Source organism: Lissotriton vulgaris, chromosome 11 (genome assembly GCF_964263255.1).
Source record: "Lissotriton vulgaris chromosome 11, aLisVul1.2, whole genome shotgun sequence".
NCBI lineage: Eukaryota > Metazoa > Chordata > Amphibia > Caudata > Salamandridae > Lissotriton > Lissotriton vulgaris.
The window spans coordinates 141,472,674-141,495,604 of NC_141699.1; the positions used below are offsets into that span (position 1 = coordinate 141,472,674).

Genomic DNA, 22,931 nt, shown 5'->3' on the forward strand with positions numbered 1-22,931 from the left:
GTCTGCTGACAAGTCAGCCAGCTCCAAAGGAGCAAGTCATCTTGGCACAGGGCCCAGGACCCCGCATGCCCTAGTTGTTGCAGTACCACAAGGCAGTGATGTTGTACATGAGAACCTGCATCAGACTCCCCTTGGTCATTGGCATATAGGCCTTTCAGCCAAACATATCGCCTGCAACTTGATGCAGAGGCAGGTCTCCACTGGAGGCCAGCGTCCGCTTATCTCCACCTCTCCCAGATGACCTCCTCAACCCAGTAGTGCACGTCAGTCACCACCGAAAACTCTAGGTGCGGCAGGGAGCAGGATCATCCACTGATCTGACTGCAGTTGAGTAGCCACCACTGCAGATTTTTTAGAATCTGACAGGTTCCACTGGTGCTGGGCTTGAGACTTCACAGGTCCCACTGCAAAGCTTGCATGTGCCTTCTGGCATGGTCGACAAGGAGGAGGATAATAGGCCAAGAAGCCTTTGAACCATCCTCACTGAGACCAAAGACAGAGGCTAAAACATTGTGATCATACTCAGAATTTCCTAGACTCACTAGCCAGGAGGACAAACTCAAAAGCGCACATATTTAGGATGGTTTTGAGGAAGGGGAAACTCTGGGAAGCAGTCAGTTTGGCATAGTCAGGTTGATTGAGAACCTCACTCATGTCAAGAAGTTCATGGTCATCTTGAGCTGGAATGAGACTACCTGTGGCAAACCGGTTTTCAACAACCATAATAATAATAAGGGAGTTTTATAAAGCGCGCGGTTACGCTCAGCTGGCGTGTCCCTGCGCTAGGACAGAAAAACTCATACAGGCAGGCCGCAGAGTCAGGTAGAGTTATTGTTTGTAGAGATGTGTTTTTAGCTTCTTCCTGAAGTCGGCTTCAGACACTTCTAGGCGAAGATCCAAGGGTAAAGCGTTCCAGCCCTTCGCCACCAAGTAGCGAAATGATCTACCTCCCATGCGAGCCTTTCTTATCCTCGGGACCTTTAACAGGCCACCATGGGAGGAACGCAGTGCTCGCATATGTTCATATCTGGAAACCAGACTCTGGAGTGGTGCTGGTGCCCTCCAGTTGAGGATACGGTGGCAGGTGCAAAGGGCCTTAAACTCGATTCTGCTCTTCACTGGGAGCCAGTGAAGAGTCTGTAGGGCTACTTTGGAGGCCGATCTTTTAGGAAGCTTCAGAGTAAGGCGGGCTGCCGCGTTCTGCAGCACCTGGAGACGATTTAATACGTTACTGGTTGCTCCTAGATACAGAAGGTTGCCGTAATCCAGGCGCGATGGAACGAGGGCATGCACCAGCATCCTGCGAGCAGACATGGGAAGAAGATCTAAAACCTTCCGCAAACTTTTTAGGACGCTGAAACAGATACCCAACACCCGGCCTATCTGAGGTCCAAAGGACAAATCAGCATCAAGCCAGACTCAAAGATTCTTGGCTTCCAGACAAGGTGTAGGAGCCTCGCCCAGGGACGATGGCCACCACGCAGACGACCACACAGAAGGGCTCCCCCCCACCACGAGCACCTCGAACTTATTGCCATTCAATTTGAGGCAATTGGTGGACATCCAGGTTGCCAACTCCTGCATACAGGTTCTGAATTGGTTAACCGCAAGACCGGGTGCGTGCGATAGGGAGATAGCCAGCTGCGTGTCGTCGGCGTAGGATACCATGTCCAGGCCATGACCCTGCACTATAGAAGCCACTGGGGAGTCATACACATTGAACAGGGTGGGGCTCAGTGACGAGCCCTGGGGCACACCCTGTCCCAAGCAGATCTCCCCAGAATAGCAATCACCCTGGCGGACCTGGAAGCCTCTTCCCGTCAGGAAGGACTGGAGCCATCTAAGTGCAGTGCCTGATATTCCACCATTATTCAGACACTGTAGCAAGGTGGTATGTGCTACAGTGTTGAATGCCGCACTTAGGCCCAGTAGGATGAGGGCCATGGTCTGCCCTTCATCCACCCCCTGGCGTAGGGTCTCCACTGCCATCAGGAGCGCCGATTCAGTAGAGTGGCGGGGACGGAAGCCAAACTGAGTGTCATGCAGGAGGACAGCCTCCTCCACGAAATCCATCAGTTGTACATTAATAGCTTTTTCTGCCACTTTAGCCAGATAGGGCAGAAGGGAGATAGGTCGCAGGTTCTCTAATTTTTCGAAACTGATGTTTGATTTCTTCCTCAAGGGTAGAACCACCGCCTGCTTCCAGTCTCTAAGCACTATCCCAGTCTTAAATGATAGGTCTAACAGCGGTTTTCAACAACCAGTGTTGTCTATTTAGTGGGATGACTTGCACACCTACCTCATCAAATGGGCTGCAACCACTTCTGTCACCGCTGAACATTTGAGGAGCACTGGTGAGGGCTGAAAGTGCTTGTGGCCCTCCTTGGCTGTAGGTAGCATCTGCGTGCCTTCAGAATGGGGATGTGAAAACTGTCCTGCAGGTACAAGCCTACCATCCAGTCTCCAGGATAGATAGAACCTGAGCCAGGCTAAGCATCTTGAATTTTTCTTTGTTCATTAAGGCACAGAGCTAGGATAGGGAGAGGCCTCTGTCCTTCTTTGGCACAATGAAGCAGCAAGAACAACACCCAGTCCTCACATCCAAGGACAGTATCCAGTCGACTGCTTCTTTGGCCAGAAGAGCCAGCAAATCCTGCATAAGACGGACAGTTAGTCCTCTGAAAGGTGCTCTGGTGTAGGTGGCAGATTTAATGGGTCAAAATGGGATGGTAGGGCGTATTCAGTTTGGAATGGGATGTATGCTGCCTTTGTTGGCCAGGTTGCTGTTTGTTGGACCCATGACCCGACATAGAAAGAATATACCTGGTATATTCCTAAACCTAAATTGCAATGCGTTGCAGGTCAGATGCTGTAAGGATCAAAGAGGGTACCTTTGTTAGCCTTTTCAACAAATAGGCAGAAGCCCTTGAAAGGCATTTCCATTAAGGATGCCTGGATTTCCCCGGATAAGCCTAAGGATCTCATCCATGTATGGTGCTTGGAGTCTAGGCCAGAGCGGATGACCAATCTGGATGCATGCCAATCATCTTGAATGGTTTAGAGAAATGAAGCACTTAAGTCGTAGTGGGCCACAGTCAAGATCTCACAGACTATGTCCCAAAGTGCATGGGTGTAGTGTCCAATTAAACAGCTTGTACTGGCTGACCTCAAGGCAAGGCTGGCCAATGATAACATTCGCTTCTCAAACATATCCACATGTTTTGGTTCCCTGTGGGGAGGGGGTGGTCGGAAAGGAGTTAGGCTTCACTCTGCTGATGGACATCTGAATACCAAACTTTCAGGGGTTGGGTGCAGAGTTTAGAATCCGGGTCACATGGGGCACGTATATAGCGACGAGCGACTTGTTGACAGGGGAGGCCAGAGAATGGTTTAGCCCAAGTGCCCAATAGTGTCAAGTGAGGGCCTCAGTGAAAGGCAATAGAGGTTAGATAGGTCCTGCAGCCTGGAATGCACCAATGTCAGTAATTTTATTTTACCTCCACAGTAGAAAGGAGAAAGTCAAGGACCAAAGCTGCCCTCCTTACTCACAGTTGCGAAATACGTACTTTCTTCTGTCGTTGGTCCAGGGGAAAACCAATCCAGTATTAGGTAATATGTCCTGCAAGTCCATGTACCAATTGCCTTCATCATAGGGTGAGGTAAACCTTTCCCCCCATCTTTGCTGTCCCCATACGGCTAGCTCTGGTCAAAGTTTGATCTAAAAGGCTGATGTAGTGTCTGTGTATGACTGCATGTTAAAGGAAGAGTGTCCAAGTCTGATGGCTCTAGATGTGGTCTTGGTTGAGACAAAATCAGCTAGGAGTCTGATACCACGAAGGGTTGCAGTTCCATTTTTGGTGCAGATGGACTCCGTGCTGGTGTCAACATTCAAGGGGCCAGTGTGGATTTTGGTGCTGGGCCCGAAACTGGCACTGATGCCAGTAGGGAACCCTAAGCCGATTCAAGGGACTCAGACGACGCTGAGGGCAAACTCATTGGTGGTAACTCAACTGGAGGTCCCAGCGGATCACTGGGGACTGAAGGCTGGCAAGAGGGAGCAGAAGCTTGCAGCATAGTCTCTCCAAAGGCTGCAACTTCGCTGATGAACCCGGGAACTCAGGGTGCATTGGGATCAATGATTCATCGACTCTTCAGTGGAAAGGGAGTGAAACCTAGAGGCACGGGAACGACTTTGGGAGCAGGTCCATGCTCCAGTCTTTGATCTAGAGCGGAACTGGTGTGGAGCTTTCTGTTGCTTCGCCACAAACAGCTGTGTGTTCTTGAGTGGCCTTTGGTTAATCTGGGCGCAGTTTTTGCAGGCCTTGGAGTCATGCTTCGAACCCAAGCACAAGAAGCACAACTTGTGAGGATCCGTCGCAGACGCTTGTTTGTGACAGACCTACAAGGCATAAACCCTGTTGTTTTTTGGGGGGGGGGTGGAGGGGGGGGGACATGCTCCCTTCTACACTGGAAGATTTGAAGAAGAATCTCTTCACAAGGGAAGAAAGGTGGAACAGAGCCCCGGATCTGCATCTGAAAGCGTGGATTGAAATTAAATGACGTTAGTGTGCATGGGTGGTGCCTGTATTGGCTCCACTCATCACTTCCGAATTGGAACAGAATTGACACGGGGTCACAAAACACCACCTACTAGTTCGCGATCCAGTCTGGTGTTTGGGGATATTTACAGGGGGAACAATCTGCAGTTAGAAGTATCCATCCGCAATAAGATTTTCCAAAGGTTGAACTACCAGATTCTAATCTTTACTGTCAAGGGTGTCGCTGGATTACCAGCTCTGAGGAGGCCAGTCAAGTGAATGAGTCAATCATGGCCCAATATTAAGAAACTAAACATCATTACATGTTACTGTGACATTCCATGTACAACTGTGCTATATGGGTTTATGGAAGGCAGCAGGAACTTAGCACAAAGGGTTACATCTGGAAAGTGTTAAAAAAAAATCCTTTAAAAAATATTTTGTACAACATCTTAACTTAGGTGCTGGGCTATGTTTAGAGATGGCACAGGCCTAGCAACCAACAGATAAATAACCTTTCAAGGTGAAACCAGGTACAGCTCCCCTGCACCCCATCCCTACTCACTGCATCACAGTTAGCAGAATGGAATGGGACTCAAAATCCTACAAGGTCTCCGATAATGTTATAGAGACCGTGGTCACCGACCAAATAAAGCGTATCTATTCAAAAGTGATCCTCTTAAGGGACTAATTCACCTCTCGTCTGTGTGGCAGCATGAATTTGGTTGTTGACCTCCCAGTCAAGTGGAGAGTGACATTTCAGGCAGTCCAGAGCGGAGAGGAATGCTTTGCACCAGGAAGCAATGAAAAACCAGCATACTTCCTTGGCAAATCATGAACGTACATCTCTGACCGCAGTGTTTGAACAACTTCTGGGACATCTAATGTCGAAGCCCACTCCCCTCTTGTCTATTATGATAGTTATCCAATAGATCCTCACATTAGCCATTGCAGCAATTTACTAAGGGTGGCGCTGACTTGTATTGCCAGCTGCACATCAGAGGAACAATCTCCTGGAGACAATGCAATGCCAACCAACCCCATAAGAACTTCTAATCCCTGGTACGAAGACGAAGCGTGTTCTATGCACACAGCACACATGGCTTATAACATTCTATCGCACTGCAGCGTTTCTGGTACCATGCAACTTTCGTGGGAGATCCAGGACCACAAAGCCACAAGAAGATTTAAACTTTGAGTAAGGTTCAAGGTGTCCACTTTTCTATAATAATGTCAACAAGCATAACCAAATACTCATTACTTCAATATCTTGTGATTAGATCCAGAAAAGAAGCAAAGGGGACAAGCAGAATAAACAGAAGACTGACTTTTTTTATGAGAGAAATAATATTAATAATGCCAATTAACATCCTATCAGTGTATGACACGTTTGCTTCAGTATCCCTCACAGTGCATGTCTCCCTTACTGTATAAATCATTTTCCCATCTAAACAATTCAACACTGATTGCTGATGCCACTTACCGGTCATGTTCTTGACATAGCCGGCGTGACCTTTCTCTAAGGCGTTGACAGAATCCAGGGCACTCTCCGCTCTGCTGATGAGGTAATCTGAAGGATCCAAAATGTCAGTCATAGTGAGGACCGGAAATTGTTCACTTTTTTATGATGCCCTGTATTAAACTAGATTAGGAGGCTGAGGTTTCACTCAAAACATTAACCAAAAATCCTTCATGCACTACTTGAAAAAAATAAAAAAAATAATCCATGTGGTAAAGATTTCCAGCACCACAAATATAAAAGGCTTACATTAGCTCATAAAATAGTTACAGTACTTTGGATACAAACCTGTTAGAGAAATTAAATCCTTTAGTGGTGAGATTGCTTAGCAAGCAAAGCCAGTAAGTAAGATGAGTGAGTAAGAAACTCACTGCTGAGACCTACAAGTGCAAGTCCAGGCAGGTTTCAGTCAGTACTCCATGCTGTGTACGACAAAATGAGTACCAGCGACAACTGTGTAGTATGCATTGTATGCACACTTGTTCTACTTCAGGCACTTTCATTAAAAGCACAATTACAATTAACTAATCACTGTCTCAAACAAAGTGGGAAGAAAGAGGCGCTATGTTCATAAGCATCTAAAAACGTATGCACAGCATTTCATCAATTGAAATTGAAAGTGATTTATATAGCGCATGGCTACCCGGAGGCTTCCCCGCGCTGACGATAAGAGCTGTGATGAAAGACAAAAGGCCCCTTAATGACTAGAAGCGAATAACCAGGTATTCAGCTTTTTCCTGAAAATTAATTCATTTTGCTGCCCTATGAGGTTCAGCGGGAGAGCATTCCACAGTTTTGTCTCCAAGTGGGAGAGAGATCTGCCTCCCCATCTGGATTTTTTAATTCTAGTAGTGCTGAGGAGGTGTGAGTGAGATGACCTTAGAGACCTCGAGGAGGCATAGACCAAGATCAGGGATTTAAGTTTGGGTGGGCCTTTGTTATTTACTGCCCTGTAAGCTAAACAGAGGGCTTTAAATTTTACCCTTGACGCTATTGGAAGCCAGTGGAGTAATTTCAAGGATTCTCTCACTGGCGCTGGTCTATGGAGTTTCAGCAGGAGCCTGGCCGCCTCATTCTGCACAGTCTTGAGCCTCTTCATCACAAACTCGGGGGAGCCCAAATATAGAGAGTTCCCATAGTTCAGAGGGGAGACTATCAAAGACTGTTGACGGTTTTCCTAAGATGCTCCGGGATGAATTCTAGTATCTTTCTGAGCATCCTCAGGAGTCCAGGTTAAAGATAACTGCATCGATTCACTCTTGGGTTGAGTCGATATAGCAGATGACTGCTTGGGCTCGCATAAACTACTATTCCTTGATAAATGTGGTCACATGTTTAAAGGTCCTCTTTAGAGAAGAGGGAGACACTCATCAAGCAGTGACCACCACACATACCTCAGAGCATGTCTAGGTTACAGAAACCTTGTCTTAACAGCAATGACAGAGGTCCACAGGCGAGCAGGCAGCTATTCAGGTTCCACTCTTGCGCTGACCACAAAATATGGAAATAGTCTATGTAGAGTCCTGGAACACTATACTCCTTTGAAAACACAAAACACTGACAGACCATATAACCGTTCCTGGTCGAACTGACTCAGACCAATGCCCTTCCATAGTTCGATGGAAATTCGGTAAGTAGTTTTAAAAATATTTTAATAAAAAATAGTGCGGGACAGGGGAAATTTGCAGATTCCTGGATCCCAGAGATCTGATTTACTGAAAAGTTTTGTTGTGGCAATCAGTACAGGATGCATAGATGCCAAGTTTCCAGTTTACTTATGTGTGATATTTCAATGGCTAAAGTCTGCTTATGTGTGACATTTCATTGACTAATATGTGGCACTTTTAGTGACACTATCTGTTAGACGGGACCTGGAGGGTCGGCCGAGGACAAGGGGAGAGGTCTCCGGGGAGAGCCGTCTCCAGCGATCGTACAGACCAGTAACTCCCCCCCCCCCACCCCCAACAGATGGACACCACACCAGGATAAAGTTTAACGTTCTTTATAAGCAATCTTGAAATACGGTAGAATGGTACAAGGAGGTCAGGACTCAGGGGTCCCCTCGATTCTAGTCTCTTGGTTGGGGAAGGAGGGTAGCGGGGCAGTCTTGTTACCAATCTGGTAGTTACGCTGAGATGATGGTTAGCTCACACTCCTCGAGCTTAATGTTCTAGGAGGACGGGCTGCGGCAGCGCCAGCAGGTCCCGAGAAGATCGTAGGTGGCAACGGTCCGCGGCAGCGCCAGCAGGTCCCAACGAAGATGGTGGTTACAAAGGGCCGCGGCAGCGCCAGCAGGTCCCGACGAGGATGAAGGTTGCAGAGGGCCGCGGCAGCGCCAGCGGCAGGACGACAGTTCACAAGGCAGGGCTGCGGCAGCACCAGCAGTCCGTCAAGGATGAGTTCTTCACGGTGTCTCTCGACTCCAGGATACAACTGCCTTCCTGCTCTGGAGCTGCCCCAGTTATAGGTCTGGCGCCCTTTGATGTCCGGACCCTCGCACTTGGAGGTCGGGAGGTCCGGGATGAGGGAGTCCAGACACCCAGCAGGGGGGTGGAGCCAGCGCCCGGGGAGGCTGGGGGCGATCGGCACCTGGCGGGGGAGAGCCATCGACACTTCTTTCTCCCATTAACCTGCCAAGTGGTCCGTTCACCTCCTGGGTGGATGGTGGTGCCGGGATGTCGGGGCCTGGCCAGGCCCAAGGTTAGGGTCGAGCTGAGGCCACGCGGCCTCGTGGTGCAGTGTCCAAGATGGCGGCCGGGCCGGGCAATGGAGCCGACAGTGGCCCGGGCCAATGATACAGATATGTCCGGGAGCAGGAGTCCCGTAGGGGACGGTGTGCGGGTTGCTTCTGTGGGTAGCACCTGGAGGGCCGGCGTCCGGGCTCTGTCATGCGGGGAGGGAGCGAGCCCTTCAGGTGGCCTGTCCAACATGCGTCCCCCCCAGCTGAAGGCGGGGAGAGTCACCCATCCTCTTGGGGACTCTCCTCGTCGAGGCGGAAAAAGCGTGACAGGCCATCCGCGTTGTCGTGATCCTGGCCAGGTCGGTGCTCCACAGTGAAGTCCATCCCCTGCAGGGAGATGGACCAGCGCAATAGTTTGGGATTTTCCCCCCGCATCTGCAGTAGCCATTGCAGGGGGCGATGATCTGTTTGTACCCGAAAGTGGGTACCGAAGAGGTAGGGCCGGAGCTTCTTGAGGGCCCACACTACTGCGAAGGCCTCCCGCTCGATGGTGCTCCAGCGCTGTTCTCGGGCCAGTAGGCGTCTGCTGATGAAGGCCACTGGTTGGTCCACTCCCTCGGGGTTCAGCTGGGAGAGGACGGCCCCGATGCCATGGTCGGAGGCTTCAGTCTGGACGATGAATTCCCGGCTGTAGTCGGGAGCCTGGAGCACAGGGGCGGTGCACATGGCGGCCTTCAGTTTCTCGAAGGCCGCTTGACAGTCTGGAGTCCAGTTGACCATGTTGGGGTGTTTCTTGGATGTGAGCTCTGTGAGGGGCCCCACAATACTGCCATAGTCCTTCACAAACCGCCAGTAGTATCCGGTGAGCCCCAAGAAGGCTCGGACCTCGGTTTGCGTTACGGGAGGCTGCCAGGACTGGATGGCAGCGATCTTGAGCTGAAGGGGGCCACCAGACCGCTTCCCACTTGGTGTCCGAGGTAGGTCACGGACCCTTGGCCAATTTGGCACTTGCTGGCCTTGATTGTGAGGCCGGCCTGTTGGAGGGCCTGCAGGACCTCTCGGAGGTGGCGGAGGTGGTCTGACCAGTGGCGGCTGTACACAGCAATATCGTCCAGGTAGGCGGCGCTGAACTCTTCGAGGCCCACCAATACCTGGTTCACCAGTCGTTGAAAAGTGGCTGGAGCGTTTTTCATGCCGAATGGCATCACTTTGAAATGGTAGTGGCCATCCGGGGTGGAGAAAGCGGATCGTTCTTGGGCCCTGGGGGTGAGGCCGATCTGCCAGTAGCCCGCTGTTAGGTCGAAGATGCTGAGGTAGCGGGCAGCCGCCATGCGGTCGATCAGTTCATCTGCTCGGGGAATGGGGTGAGCGTCGGTTCGGGTGACAGCGTTCAGACCCCGATAGTCGACGCAGAATCGGAGCTCAGGGGTGGTGCCTGGGGCAGCAGCTTTGGGGACCAGTACGACTGGGCTGGCCCAGGGGCTGTCCGAGGGCTCGATGACTCCGAGGGCGAGCATTTTTGACACTTCTTCTTGGATGCAGGCCCGTACCCGATCCGGTACGCGGTACGCCCGGTGTCTGATAGGGGGACTGTCCCCAGTGTCCACGTCGTGCAAGCACCAGGGGGTGACTCCTGGGGTGAGGGAAAATAGGGTCGCAAATTGCAGCAGGAGGCCCCGACAGTCTTGGCGCTGCTATGGGGTTAGGGCATCTGAGAGTCGGACCCCGTCTACTGAACCATCTTTTTCCCGGGTCCTCAGTAGGTCAGGGAGGGGCTCGGAGTCTTCTTCCGCTCCACTGTCTGTAGCCATCAGGAGGCTGAGCTCCGAGCGCATGAAGTGGGGTTTGAGTCTGTTGGCGTGGAGGACCCGGAGGGGGTTCCGGGGAGAATCCATGTCGATGAGATAGGTGACGGGGCTCTTGCGCTCGACTACCTTGAAGGGCCCTGTCCACTTGTCCTGCAAGGCACAAGGTTCGGTTGGGGACATCACCCATACTTGCTGGCCAGGTTCGAACTCTATGGAGGAGGCATTCTGATCGTACCATTTCTTCATGTCCTCCTGACTGGCCTCAAGATTAGCTTTGGCTATCTCTCTGAATCGTCTGGTCTGATTGCGTAGGGTCAGGAGGTACATGTAAACGTCTGGAGGGGTTTTCAGGGGGGCCATCCCCCAACCTTCTTTGACTAGGCTGAGGGGCCCTCGAACAGGGTGTACGTACAAGAGTTCGAAGGGGCTGAAGCCGAGGGACTTCTGGGGGACTTCTCGGTAGGCGAAGAGGAGGCACGGAAGTAGCACATCCCACTGGCGGCATAGGGGCTCTTCCAACCCCATAATCATTCCCTTGAGGGTGCGGTTGAACCGCTCAACCAGTCCGTTTCCTTGAGGGTGATAGGGGGTTGTGAATCGGTAGGTGACCCCGCACTGCTGCCAGAGGGATTTCATATATTTTGAAATAAAGTTTGTGCCCCTGTCGCCGACGACTTCCCGGGGGAAGCCCACCCGGGAGAAGATCCCCATTAAGGCTCGGCCGACCACCGGTGCTGTTACAGTTCGAAGGGGAACAGCCTCGGGATAGCGGGTGGGGTGGTCCACCAGTACCAGGATGAATTGATGCCCTTGTGCTGTTCGGGGGTCCAGGGGCCCCACAATGTCTATTCCCACCTTTTCGAACGGGGTGGTAACGACCGGGAATGGTTGCAGGGGTGCCTTGAGTTTGCGGCCGCTCTTCCCGCTGGCCTGGCAAGTGGGGCAGGACCGGCAGTGGTTGAGGACGTCATTTCTCATTTTTGGCCAGTAAAAGTGGGTCACTAGGCGGTTGTAGGTTTTGTCCTGTCCCGAGTGTCCAGCCAGGGGGACATCGTGGGCCAAATTCAACAGGAAGTCTCTAAAGCGTAGGGGCACCACCAACACTCGACTGGCCCCCAACTCCGCGATTCTTTGTTCGCTATACAATAGGTCATTGTCCCAATAGATCCAGTGGGCCCCGGCGGTATTTCCCGCGCTCTGGGCGAGGGCTTGCTGTCGTAGTCCCTCGAGGGAGGGACAGGTCTTTTGCTCTTGACGGAATTGTTCCTGGGTGGGTCCCCCTTCTTGACGCCACTGAGCCAGGTCTGGAAGGTCCGGGGGCTGAGCGAGCCTTTCTTGGGTTAGTTCCGGGGGGTCGGTATGGTCGGCGTCCCCCACTGGAGTGATCGGGGGAGGAGGTGCTGGCCATTCAGGTTCTTCAGGTCGGGGGATGGCGCGGGCGGCCATGGACCGGGTGGTTACGCACGCCCAGTCCGGGAGGCCCAACATCCCCAGGTGCTCTCTTCTTTCCACGGCGGCCCACGGGGAACTCTCGAGATCGTTCCCCAGGAGACAGTCCACGGGGGCATCATCGCGGACCGTCACCTTCAACATGCCGGATACTCCTCCCCATTCGAATGGGACGCAGGCCATCCGACACAGGCTCTCAGAATTGTCGGCTGAACGGACGGGGCAGAGAACGTTCGGCAGGATTTGTTCCGGGGTCACCAGGTGACAGCGGACGGCCGTCGCATTGGCCCCCGTGTCACGTAGGGCTTCAGCCTTGCGCCCATCTATGTTCACCCACTGACTGTATTTTCTGGTGATGGCGGGTAGGGGAGCCCGCGGGATCATGTCTCTTCCCCCTAGGCACGCCAGGACCATGGCGGCCGGTTCCCACTCTGGTTGTTCCTGTTCGTATTCTTCATGTTCTTCGGAGACTTGCTCTTCTCCTAGGGCGGCGGCAGCTATCTGGCGGGGCCCTGGAGTCTGGTTCTTTGGGCAGTTCGGATCATTGGCGTAGTGGCCGACTCGCTGGCATCGGTGACAAGTGACACTGGCTCGGAACCCCGGGTGCATCGGGGGGTTGCCCCGGCCGGCCGGGGGTGGGGTGCTGGTAGCGGGAGAGGCCGGGACGGCGTCTTTCCCCCGGCCCTGGCCTCCTCCTCCTCCTCGGGGACGGTGATGGCCTTGGCTGTTCCTGTTCTGTTCGTTAGGCCCACCCCGGCACACTCGGGTGCTCTCCCATCGGTCAGCCTCGGCGGCGAGCTGCCGTGGATCAGTCAATTTACTGTCGAGGAGGTGCTGCCTGAGCTCGACGAAGCAGTTGTTGGAGAGGTGCTCCCACACGATGAGGTTAAAAAGTTGCTCGTAGGTCGTTACGCGGCTCCCCTTGATCCATCCCTCGAAGGCGCGGCTGAAATAGTTCACATATTCCACCCAAGTTGTACCTCGGATTCGGGTGCAGTTGCGGAACCTCTGGCGGTACATTTTGGGTGTAAGCCCATATCGAGTGAGGAGGGCGGCCTTCATGTGGTCATAGGACGTCATTTGATGGTCCGGGAGCTGTAACAGGGCATCGCGGCCTTCATTGACGAACCTCCCCCATAGCCCGGCTCCCCAGTCACTTCGATCAATCCGGTGGGAGGTCATGGCGATCTCGTAGGCCTTGAACCACTGTTGTATGTCGTCGTTTCGGAAATACTCTCGAACGACATCTTTGGGGATGTGGACCTTTGGTTCTGTAGCTCCTGGGGTGCGCGGTTGCTCGGGCACCCCCAGGTCTTTGTTTTGCTTCCGTAGTTCTATCTCTGCCAGTTTGCGCTCGTGTTCGTATGCCAGTCTCTTTTCTTCGAGTTCTCTTTGTCTTTGCTTTTCTTCCCGCTCTTCTCGGAGCCGTAGGTGTTCTAAGTTCAGTTTTTGTTCCGCTAGTTTTAGCTCACCGTCCATCTTGAGCCGTACCATCTCTAATTCGTGTAGTCTGTTTCTTTCTCTTTCTTGGATCTCTTCCTGTGAGAGACCCGTTCTCCGTTCTTCGGGAGAAGAGGTGTTGATCTCTGATGCTGCAATGTTTTGGTCCGGGGGTCTGACGGCCCCGGTTTCCGCCCAAGACTCGATAACGTGCTTGAAATCGTCTTTCGTGCTCAGACCGGTGGTAGCAATGCCTAGTTCGATGCAAAATTGTTTTAACTCACGATGGCTGTACTCTTCCAATTTCTCCATCTGGAATTTTTCTGTGCTCTCTTTGGTTGTCATTGTGGTTTAGTCGTGGGGTGAGTCACTCTCTGTACGTACGCGTTGATTCGGATCGCGCCGCTGGCCACCAATGTTAGACGGGACCTGGAGGGTCGGCCGAGGACAAGGGGAGAGGTCTCCGGGGAGAGCCGTCTCCAGCGATCGTACAGACCAGTAACTTCCCCCCCCCACAGATGGACACCACACCAGGATAAAGTTTAACGTTCTTTATAAGCAATCTTGAAGTACGATAGAATGGTACAAGGAGGTCAGGACTCAGGGGTCCCCTCGATTCTAGTCTCTTGGTTGGGGAAGGAGGGTAGCGGGGCAGTCTTGTTACCAATCTGGTAGTTACGCTGAGATGATGGGTAGCTCACAATCCTCGAGCTTGATGTTCTAGGAGGACGGGCCGCGGCAGCGCCAGCAGGTCCCGAGAAGATCGTAGGTGGCAACGGTCCGCGGCAGCGCCAGCAGGTTCCGACGAAGATGGTAGTTACAAAGGGCTGCGGCAGCGCCAGCAGGTCCCGACGAGGATAAAGGTTGCAGAGGGCCGCGGCAGCGCCAGGACGACAGTTCACACGGCAGGGCTGCGGCAGCGCCAGCAGTCCGTCAAGGATGAGTTCTTCACGGTGTCTCTCGACTCCAGGATACAACTGCCTTCCTGCTCTGGAGCTGCCCCAGTTATAGGTCTGGCGCCCTTTGATGTCCGGACCCTCGCACTTGGAGGTCGGGAGGTCCGGGATGAGGGAGTCCAGACACCCAGCAGGGGGGTGGAGCCAGCGCCCGGGGAGGCTGGGGGCGATCGGCACCTGGCGGGGAGAGCCATCGACACTTCTTTCTCCCATTAACCTGCCAAGTGGTCCGTTCACCTCCTGGGTGGATGGTGGTGCCGGGATGTCGGGCCTGGCCAGGCCCAGGGTTAGGGTCGAGCTGAGGCCACGCGGCCTCGTGGTGCAGTGTCCAAGATGGCGGCCGGGCCGGGCAATGGAGCCGACAGTGGCCCGGGCCAATGATACAGATATGTCTGGGAGCAGGAGTCCCGTAGGGGACGGTGTGCGGGTTGCTTCTGTGGGTAGCACCCGGAGGGCCGGCGTCCGGGCTCTGTCATGCGGGGAGGGAGCGAGCCCTTCAGGTGGCCTGTCCAACACTATCGCAAGTAAAATTAGCTGTGCCTGTGTAATAATGTTAATTTCAGAATGCCCTGAGCAACCCTGAAAGAGTGGAGTGAAGATAAGTGTAGGTAGGCATGTGCTTGTTTCCTGCAAAAGGGACATATCACGGTGAGTGTTGAACGTGTCCCAGGGTAACTTATAATAATATAAGAAGATGACCAAAAGACCATGCTGGCTACACTGTGATTTTGCCAGGTTATTGCTGTCTGTAGCAAGCACTGGTGTCACCATGTGCTAAGTTCTGCCATATGTAGTTGCAGTAAAGAAATCTCTGCAAGGCTGAGACTCTAACAACTTGGAGATGGTAAGACTATGACATTCTGTTTTAGGGCAGTACTTTCTTTTTTGTTGCCAGTGTTCCAATATCCACCTACTAGCGTTTCTCATTTACAAACAAACTGTTTGTAATAATGAAGACTTATTTGAGGCAATGCAGTCAAATACATAAGAGCAGTCCTGTAACTAACTTCCTATCCACATTCTGGCTGCTTTCCCACCACATACTGGAAGTTATTCACCGCCATCCAGATCTGGGCTCCCCCTACCTCCAACCCCTTCCTCCTCCAGCGAGCCTGCGCCCCCACGAGCAGGGTCCCTGCCTTTCAGATCCAGAGCTTTGTCGTGGGAGTCCGTGTTTTTGCCGTATGAACAAAGTAAATAAACTTTCGCCTCTTGCCTCTAAGTTGATTGGGAGAGACAGAGCCAAAGGGTCAGAAAACAAGCATTTGCAATACAATAGGTCTCGCATTTGCAAGAGTTTAAGCTATTGGCATTATAAATGACAATGCCTTTTAGTTATCGGTTTTGCTAATTAACCATTAAATTAAAGGCATTTACAATGCCAATAGCTCAAACTCTTGTAAATGCGAGACCTATTCAAAGAAGCAGCCTCCATTGTCCAAGCTGCTCGAAAAGTGAAAGCGAGCATGGCGCTCTAAATGTTGCAGGAAAACATGTAGTGCCTGCACTAGGAGAAACACATTAAAGAAATTAGTGCTTAAAGACTAAATAAGACATACCGTGTAACAACAGAAGTAAAAGGGCCTGTCCTCAAGGGAGGCTCCACCTAAAAAGACACGGTCACAATGCTGAAAACAAGCACTGGTGAAGCATGGCATTCAGGGATTACTATCCCAAATATACAAGACCAGAGTGTACTTTCGGTTTGCATATTTTTAAGAATGCTGACAATACCCGAGCACTGCGGTCTGACAACAAGGGGGCCACTTCCTTGAGCCCAAACCTGGGTAAGACCCCTAAAATGCTCCAGTTATGCCGTGCCTTTTATGACTTAGGACGTGTGTGTCGGAGGGTGTCTGCCTCTTCGATGTCACATTTAAGAAAACACGTTACTAGTGTGCAAACAGTAAGACTGACACAATGTCATTTACAGTTTTTAAACAATAGACTTCAGGACCTGGGCTCCAGAGAGGGGACTTTTGGCAAGGCTTAAGGGGGAACACATTGGAGCGAGAACCACTGACTTAAAATATCCACAAGACATGGTCTTATGGAGCCATTGGACTATCTTGCAAGCAAGGCATACCAACTCTTCAAAGAGATGTTGTACACTGATTGTGATGAAGTAAATAAAATAAAGAATCTGATCACCCCTGGAGTACCTTCAAATCACTGAAATATATACAAACTCTAATAGAAATATTAGATTCTGGGAGTATATGACCAACTGTTAAAGATGTTGCCTTCAGTCATGCTTAGTTTTTGAGCCAACACTTTTCATGCTCTACTTTTTAAGCACATGCCCGCTGTCTTTAAAGAGAAACTACAAGCCCCGGATTCCATGATGCGCATGTCTAAAACGCTAATAATGTTAAAAGGTGCCTGCCGCACATGACCTAGAGCATAGATAATTAATTACATTCACATACTCGTATTAAATCAAAACTGATAATGGTACCAAGTGTATTTTTATTATCACTGTACCAGAACACATCCAATGTTTGAAACAAATCATGAAAAAGTACACAGAATTAAGTGCACCCACAGGGGGGGGGGGGGGGGTGGGAGGTGTGTGAGGGAGGGAATAGGTTTCAATTAGTTAAGCATCACTAATCAAACAAATCCCTAAAGCATTAGTTCAACATTAAGAGCATGATTATCATTGATCCACATGAAAGAGGTCAAGAGAGGCGCATGTCACAAGACCTTTTACAAGAAAAAGAGACTCCCGTGTTGATTATTATTATCAGGCTGGGGTTAGGAGTTCTTGATAAAGGGTGGCGGTCTACGTTTCGACCCAAAGATGTAGGACTGTAGATCCTTACTCGCGGGTCTTCATCAGGACGTGGGGGCGGGGTGAGGGAAGTGTGGGGCTGGTTCCTAGGTACATAAGTAAAAAAGCTAAATTACTTCAAGAACGGTCTCACAAGTCCCGACATCATCATATAACAAGACCCGAGGGGGTCTGAAAGATTAAATAGAAAAAGGGGAAAGTTAAGGTATTAAAAAGGAGGTGGACTTAACTGAGGAAGATTTGTATTAATAGCAGAACAGATAGGAATTACGGACGCCCGTGGGCGTATGTGATGCGCTGCTATTAGCAAAGCATAGTGAGGTTAACATTACGAGTCCACGTGGGACCCGGGTTAATTATATAAGCGGGAGGCCTACCTTGTCTGATAGATGCAGTGAGGTAGTGCAAGTCAACATGCCAAACATATTGGCAAAAACATAGTATCACTTGTCAGGCATGCCAATCTGAAAAACATCGAAATTGGGGTGGAATTTAGGAAAAAGTTCAGATATGGGGAAAAAAAGAGCCCATTGTTATTTATGCTCGAGCACTCACCCGATCTGGATAAAGCAAAATTTAACAACCAGGCGGGCGTCTTAGCGCGTCTTCAATTTAACGTGTCATCGCGCTAAAAAAGGGTTCGGAATACCTCACTCGTCACGATTCTGTAAAACACCAAAAGTAAATTGGTGTTGAAAAACACGCACAGACTTCATTTAAGGAAGCGAGATTAAGGGCCACTGCATGAAACTCACCCGAGGTGCAACCCGAGCCGAGCCTGAAGCCGGCGTCTCCGCGTCAGTAGGCAAACAAGGAAGTGCTGCCTTGGAGACCGGGTTAGTATTCTACCCTCGTAGAGAAAAGACTCACCCGGTTGCTAGGAGACCGGTAAGCGTCTACTGGGAAACGTTATGAGGAAAGACTAACTGCTCAGATTGTGAAACAAGTCTGATAATTTCCAGGTTAGTGAATAGGTTTAGCCAAACAGTTTGGGTGGACAGACACTTATTAGAACATTGCAGGATTGCCAGAAATTCTAACGGGCTCGCTATAATTATCGCCTGTGGTCAGGTAAAAAACGCGCAATTGACCTCACTTCTTGCTAAAAATGGATGTCAAATGATTGGCATTAATGTCAGGTTTTTTTAAAAAGAAAAAACAGGAAAAAACACAGGCGCTAAATTTGTACAGCACAATAGTCGTGCGCACAGTGGTCCGATAGAGAAGGGATTAGTCTCAAACACATTCATATGATATACCCTCAGTGTCTAAGCCGTAGCTGGTCACACCATACATTATATTTAAACAAACACATCTCTTCTCTTCATAGTGGTCGCGGACCTGTCAGGTACACGATGATCAGGCGCTCAACATTGCAGAGCAAGTACGCATTGAGTACATTAGGCATACATATACATAGTGGTCGCGGACCTGCCAAGTACACGGCGGTCAGGCGCTCAACATTGCAAAGCAAGTACGCAGTAAGTACAACGATTACTAGGTGTAATATGCATACATAGTGACTATTACTTCACAGAAGCCATCGGGGATGGACCTCTACTTGCGCGGACATGCCAGGCACGGTAGTCTAGCGTTCATAGGGCATCCGACTCACTTTGGAAAATGAATAGAGAAAGTGGAGAGTAATCAGTTGAGAATCCAGAGGTGGATATAGAAACTCACAGTGTTGCCATTTGGGCAAAGCTACTCTCAGACTCATTCAAGCCCAGGGTGACGGAATCGAAAAAACGGATCCATTTTATCTCCCTCACATTTAGGACCGGTTCTATGCTCCCGCCCCTTGGGCCTAGTTTGATCTGTTCCAAAACTGTCCATTTCAGACTCTCAGGGGGGTGATTGTGGGCATTGCAGTGTTCAACCAAGGGAGCGCCTACCACTTTACACCTAACACGACTACAGTGCTGTAAGAAACGTACTTTAGCTCGCTGTTGTGTCTGCCCCACATATAGTAAGTCACATGGGCATATTATACAATATACCACATTGGTGGAGTTGCAGTTCGTATGAGACTTAAGGGGAACTTGGTGTTGTTTGTGGTTGAAAGTCTTAGTCTGAATCGTGTTTGGGCAGGCTTTGCATGATCCACACCGATAGTGTCCCTGAATGGGGGGGAGATTCCACATGGTGGCAATTGATGGTGTATCCGGAGTAGTGAGAAAAGATCGCACCACGTGATCTCGAATGTTCCTTGCCTTTTTGAAGGCATGTAGAGGCGGGTCCTTGGTGTTGAGATCCTCAGATATCAGGTTCCAATATTTGTTGATGGTTTTCTTCACCATATTGCTCTTTGTGGAGAAAGTTGTTACACAGATGAGACGATCCTCCTGGTTGTCCGATTTATCTCCCGGTTGTAGTAGACTTTCCCTGGGATTGAACCATGCTCTTTTCATGGCTTTTTTAATCAGACGTCTGGGGTATCCGCGCTCAAGTAGTCTGCCCATTAGTACCGCTGATTCTTCCATGTAGTCATCCTTCCTACTGCAATTGCGGCGAATCCGCAAGAACTGGCCAAACGGGAGGTTATCACGGAGGCCCCTCGGGTGGTGGCTGGAGTACAGAAGTAGGGAATTTCTCTCTGTCGGTTTTCTGAAGAGAGTTGTGTGAAGGGTCTCATTCTCCACAAAGATTGTGAGGTCCAGAAAGTCAATGGACTTCTTATCAGATTTGATGGTGAATTGTATATCTGGGGACCTGCCATTGAGCCAGTTGAAGAAAGTAGTGATTTCATCTTCAGTTCCCGACCAGATACAAATGATATCATCTATGTATCTCATCCACATGTTTATTTGAGATCTGAAAGGGTTCGCATCGGTGAGGATGAATGTATCTTCATACATGGACATGAAAATTATGGCCAAGTCCGGGGCAAAGGCGGCCCCCATTGCCACCCCCTTAGTCTGGAGATAGAAACGGTTCTGAAAGATAAAGAAGTTCCTCATCATGGCAATCTTTAGTAGTAGGATGATGAATGATGTGGGTACCCGGACGGGTGCCTCTCGTCTGTCAAGTGCAATAGTCATTGCTACAAGGGCCTCCTCCTGGGGTATGCTGGTGTACAGTGACACAATGTCGCAAGTTGCCAAAAGGTGTCTGGTCGAGTCATATGGGTGTCCATCGATCAGGTTGATTGTGTGAGTGGTGTCCCTCAAATATGTTGGTGTGGCCTCCGCCAATGGTTTTAGAAAAAAGTCAACATACCTACATAGGGGTTCCAGTAGTGACCCACATCCAGAGACGATGGGCCGTCCCGGGGGCTGTTGAAGATCTTTATGAACTTTGGGCAAGGTGTAGATGGTAGGGAGACGGGGATGTTTCTGGTTCAGGTACTGGAATTCATGTTCTGTAAGGAACCCCTGTCGTAGACCATCTTGTGTGACCCTCAAGATTTCGGCCATGAGGTCGTGAGAGGGGTCACCGCCCAATGGTTTGTAGCTGACCCCGTCGTTCAGTTGTCTCAGAACTTCCCTCGTGTAGTTGTCCAGGTCCTGGACTACAATGGCACCACCCTTGTCAGCTGGTTTGACAATGATCTCAGTGTTGTCCCTTAGTGATTTGAGTGCGAGCTTCTCAGCTCTGCTAGTGTTGTGTTTGACAAATTTCTTGTCTTCCAGGATTAACTTTACATCTCGTAGGACCAGACTCTCGTATGCCAGGATGCGCTGGGTCATGGCAAATGTGGATGGTACAAAGGTGGAAGGGGTCCTTAGGTTCGTTACAGACGTGGACGGTTGGTGGGGCTTGTCCTTAAAGAAGTATCTGAGTCGTATCTTCCTGAAGAACCTGTGAAGTTCAACCACAGTGTTGAAAACATCCGGTGTGGAGGTAGGTACAAAAGACAAACCACGGCTTAGAACTTTGGTTTCATCCTCATTGAGAGTATATTGTGAGATGTTGATCACAGGGGAGTTTTTTTCTACCATCTGTAGTTCTTCCTGCGGGTGGATCTCTCCCCGTGTTCCTCTTGGCGGAATGTCACTTGCTTCGTTCCTCTCCCTCTCCCGGAGTCCCAATCCTGGCCCGCGTTGAATTGGCCTCTGCCAGTTCCAGTTCCGCGTTCCCAGTTGTTGCCTCTGCCCCGTGGCGGTCTCCATCCTCCCTGTCCTAAAAAAGGTTGTTGGTAAGATGGACCGTAGGAGTCCTGATATCCGTATGTTCCGCTTGGACCAGCTCGCTCGGAGTCCTCACCCGAACTGTATGAGGAATCTGAAAAGGTGGTAAAATTTCGCCTCCCGCGGTAGGATCCTCGACCCCGATTTGTAAACCTCCCTTGGTTATCCTGTCTGTAGTATTCGTCCTGAAGATAAGGGTATGTTCTTTTTTTGTCATACGACTTTACATCACGCGCTAACTTTTCAAGTTTGTTCTTAATTGTGGTAGTCTCAAACTCTTGTAGGGTGGCCACCAATTTTGTCAAAGCCTCTTTAGAGTTGGTAAGGGTGGAATCCCCAGTTATCTCGGCCTTAAGGTCCGCGATTTTCTTGGTCAAAATAACAATTTGTTCACTGGCTGTTTCGATGCCCAGGACCATCCAGTGTCGCGAACAATTGTTCGCGACAAAGCTGAAACCCTCTCGAAATTTCGGAATGTCAATGAAAATGGCCGGTTCGACTTTAACCTGTAAGCCTACAGGGATGATATTGGATTGCAGACACTGTGCTAGGAAATGTCCATGAAGTTTAGTTCTAATGAGTTTCTTTTCTAAACGTTCCAATTGGTTGATTTTATCATTGAGAGAAAAATCAATAGCAGGAACGGTAGAGGACAAAAAACTATTTGCTGAGTCAGTTAAAAATTGTTTGATGTAATCCTCAGTATAGGAAAGGACCTCCTTGTCAACCATAGTGGTTGAGGAAAGGTTAATTAAAAGAGTTCAGAAAAGAAGAATTAAGGAGGAGAAAACCTCGCAAACCAGCGTTTGCTCGAAGTATATTGTAAATAGAGGGGTTAGACCCATGTAGTCAGTGGGACCTGGGTGATTGGTTGATGTATACGAAAGGGGTCCCAGACCTAGAGCATAGATAATTAATTACATTCACATACTCGTATTAAATCAAAACTGATAATGGTACCAAGTGTATTTTTATTATCACTGTACCAGAACACATCCAATGTTTGAAACAAATCATGAAAAAGTACACAGAATTAAGTGCACCCACAGGGGGGGGGGGGGGGGGGGGGGGTGGGAGGTGGGAGGTTTTCTTGTAAAAGGTCTTGTGACATGCGCCTCTCTTGACCTCTTTCATGTGGATCAATGATAATCATGCTCTTAATGTTGAACTAATGCTTTAGGGATTTGTTTGATTAGTGATGCTTAACTAATTGAAACCTATTCCCTCCCTCACACACCTCCCACCCCCCCCCCCCCCCCTGTGGGTGCACTTAATTCTGTGTACTTTTTCATGATTTGTTTCAAACATTGGATGTGTTCTGGTACAGTGATAATAAAAATACACTTGGTACCATTATCAGTTTTGATTTAATACGAGTATGTGAATGTAATTAATTATCTATGCTCTAGGTCTGGGACCCCTTTCGTATACCTCAACCAATCACCCAGGTCCCACTGACTACATGGGTCTAACCCCTCTATTTACAATATACTTCGAGCAAACGCTGGTTTGCGAGGTTTTCTCCTCCTTAATTCTTCTTTTCTGAACTCTTTTAATTAACCTTTCCTCAACCACTATGGTTGACAAGGAGGTCCTTTCCTATACTGAGGATTACAT

At 50.1% G+C, this 22,931-nt stretch overlaps 1 protein-coding gene across 2 annotated transcripts in view; it reads right to left on the reverse strand.

The window, feature by feature from the left end:
* The window catches only part of HIP1R (huntingtin interacting protein 1 related), a 478,743-nt gene that overhangs the window by 75,205 nt on the left and 380,607 nt on the right, over positions 1-22,931 (reverse strand). For both annotated transcript variants that reach the window (XM_086942942.1, XM_086942943.1), the window contains exon 20: positions 6,022-6,108. In XM_086942942.1, the coding sequence (XP_086799068.1) occupies positions 6,022-6,108 (87 nt within the window). The remainder of the gene's footprint in view (positions 1-6,021; positions 6,109-22,931) is intronic.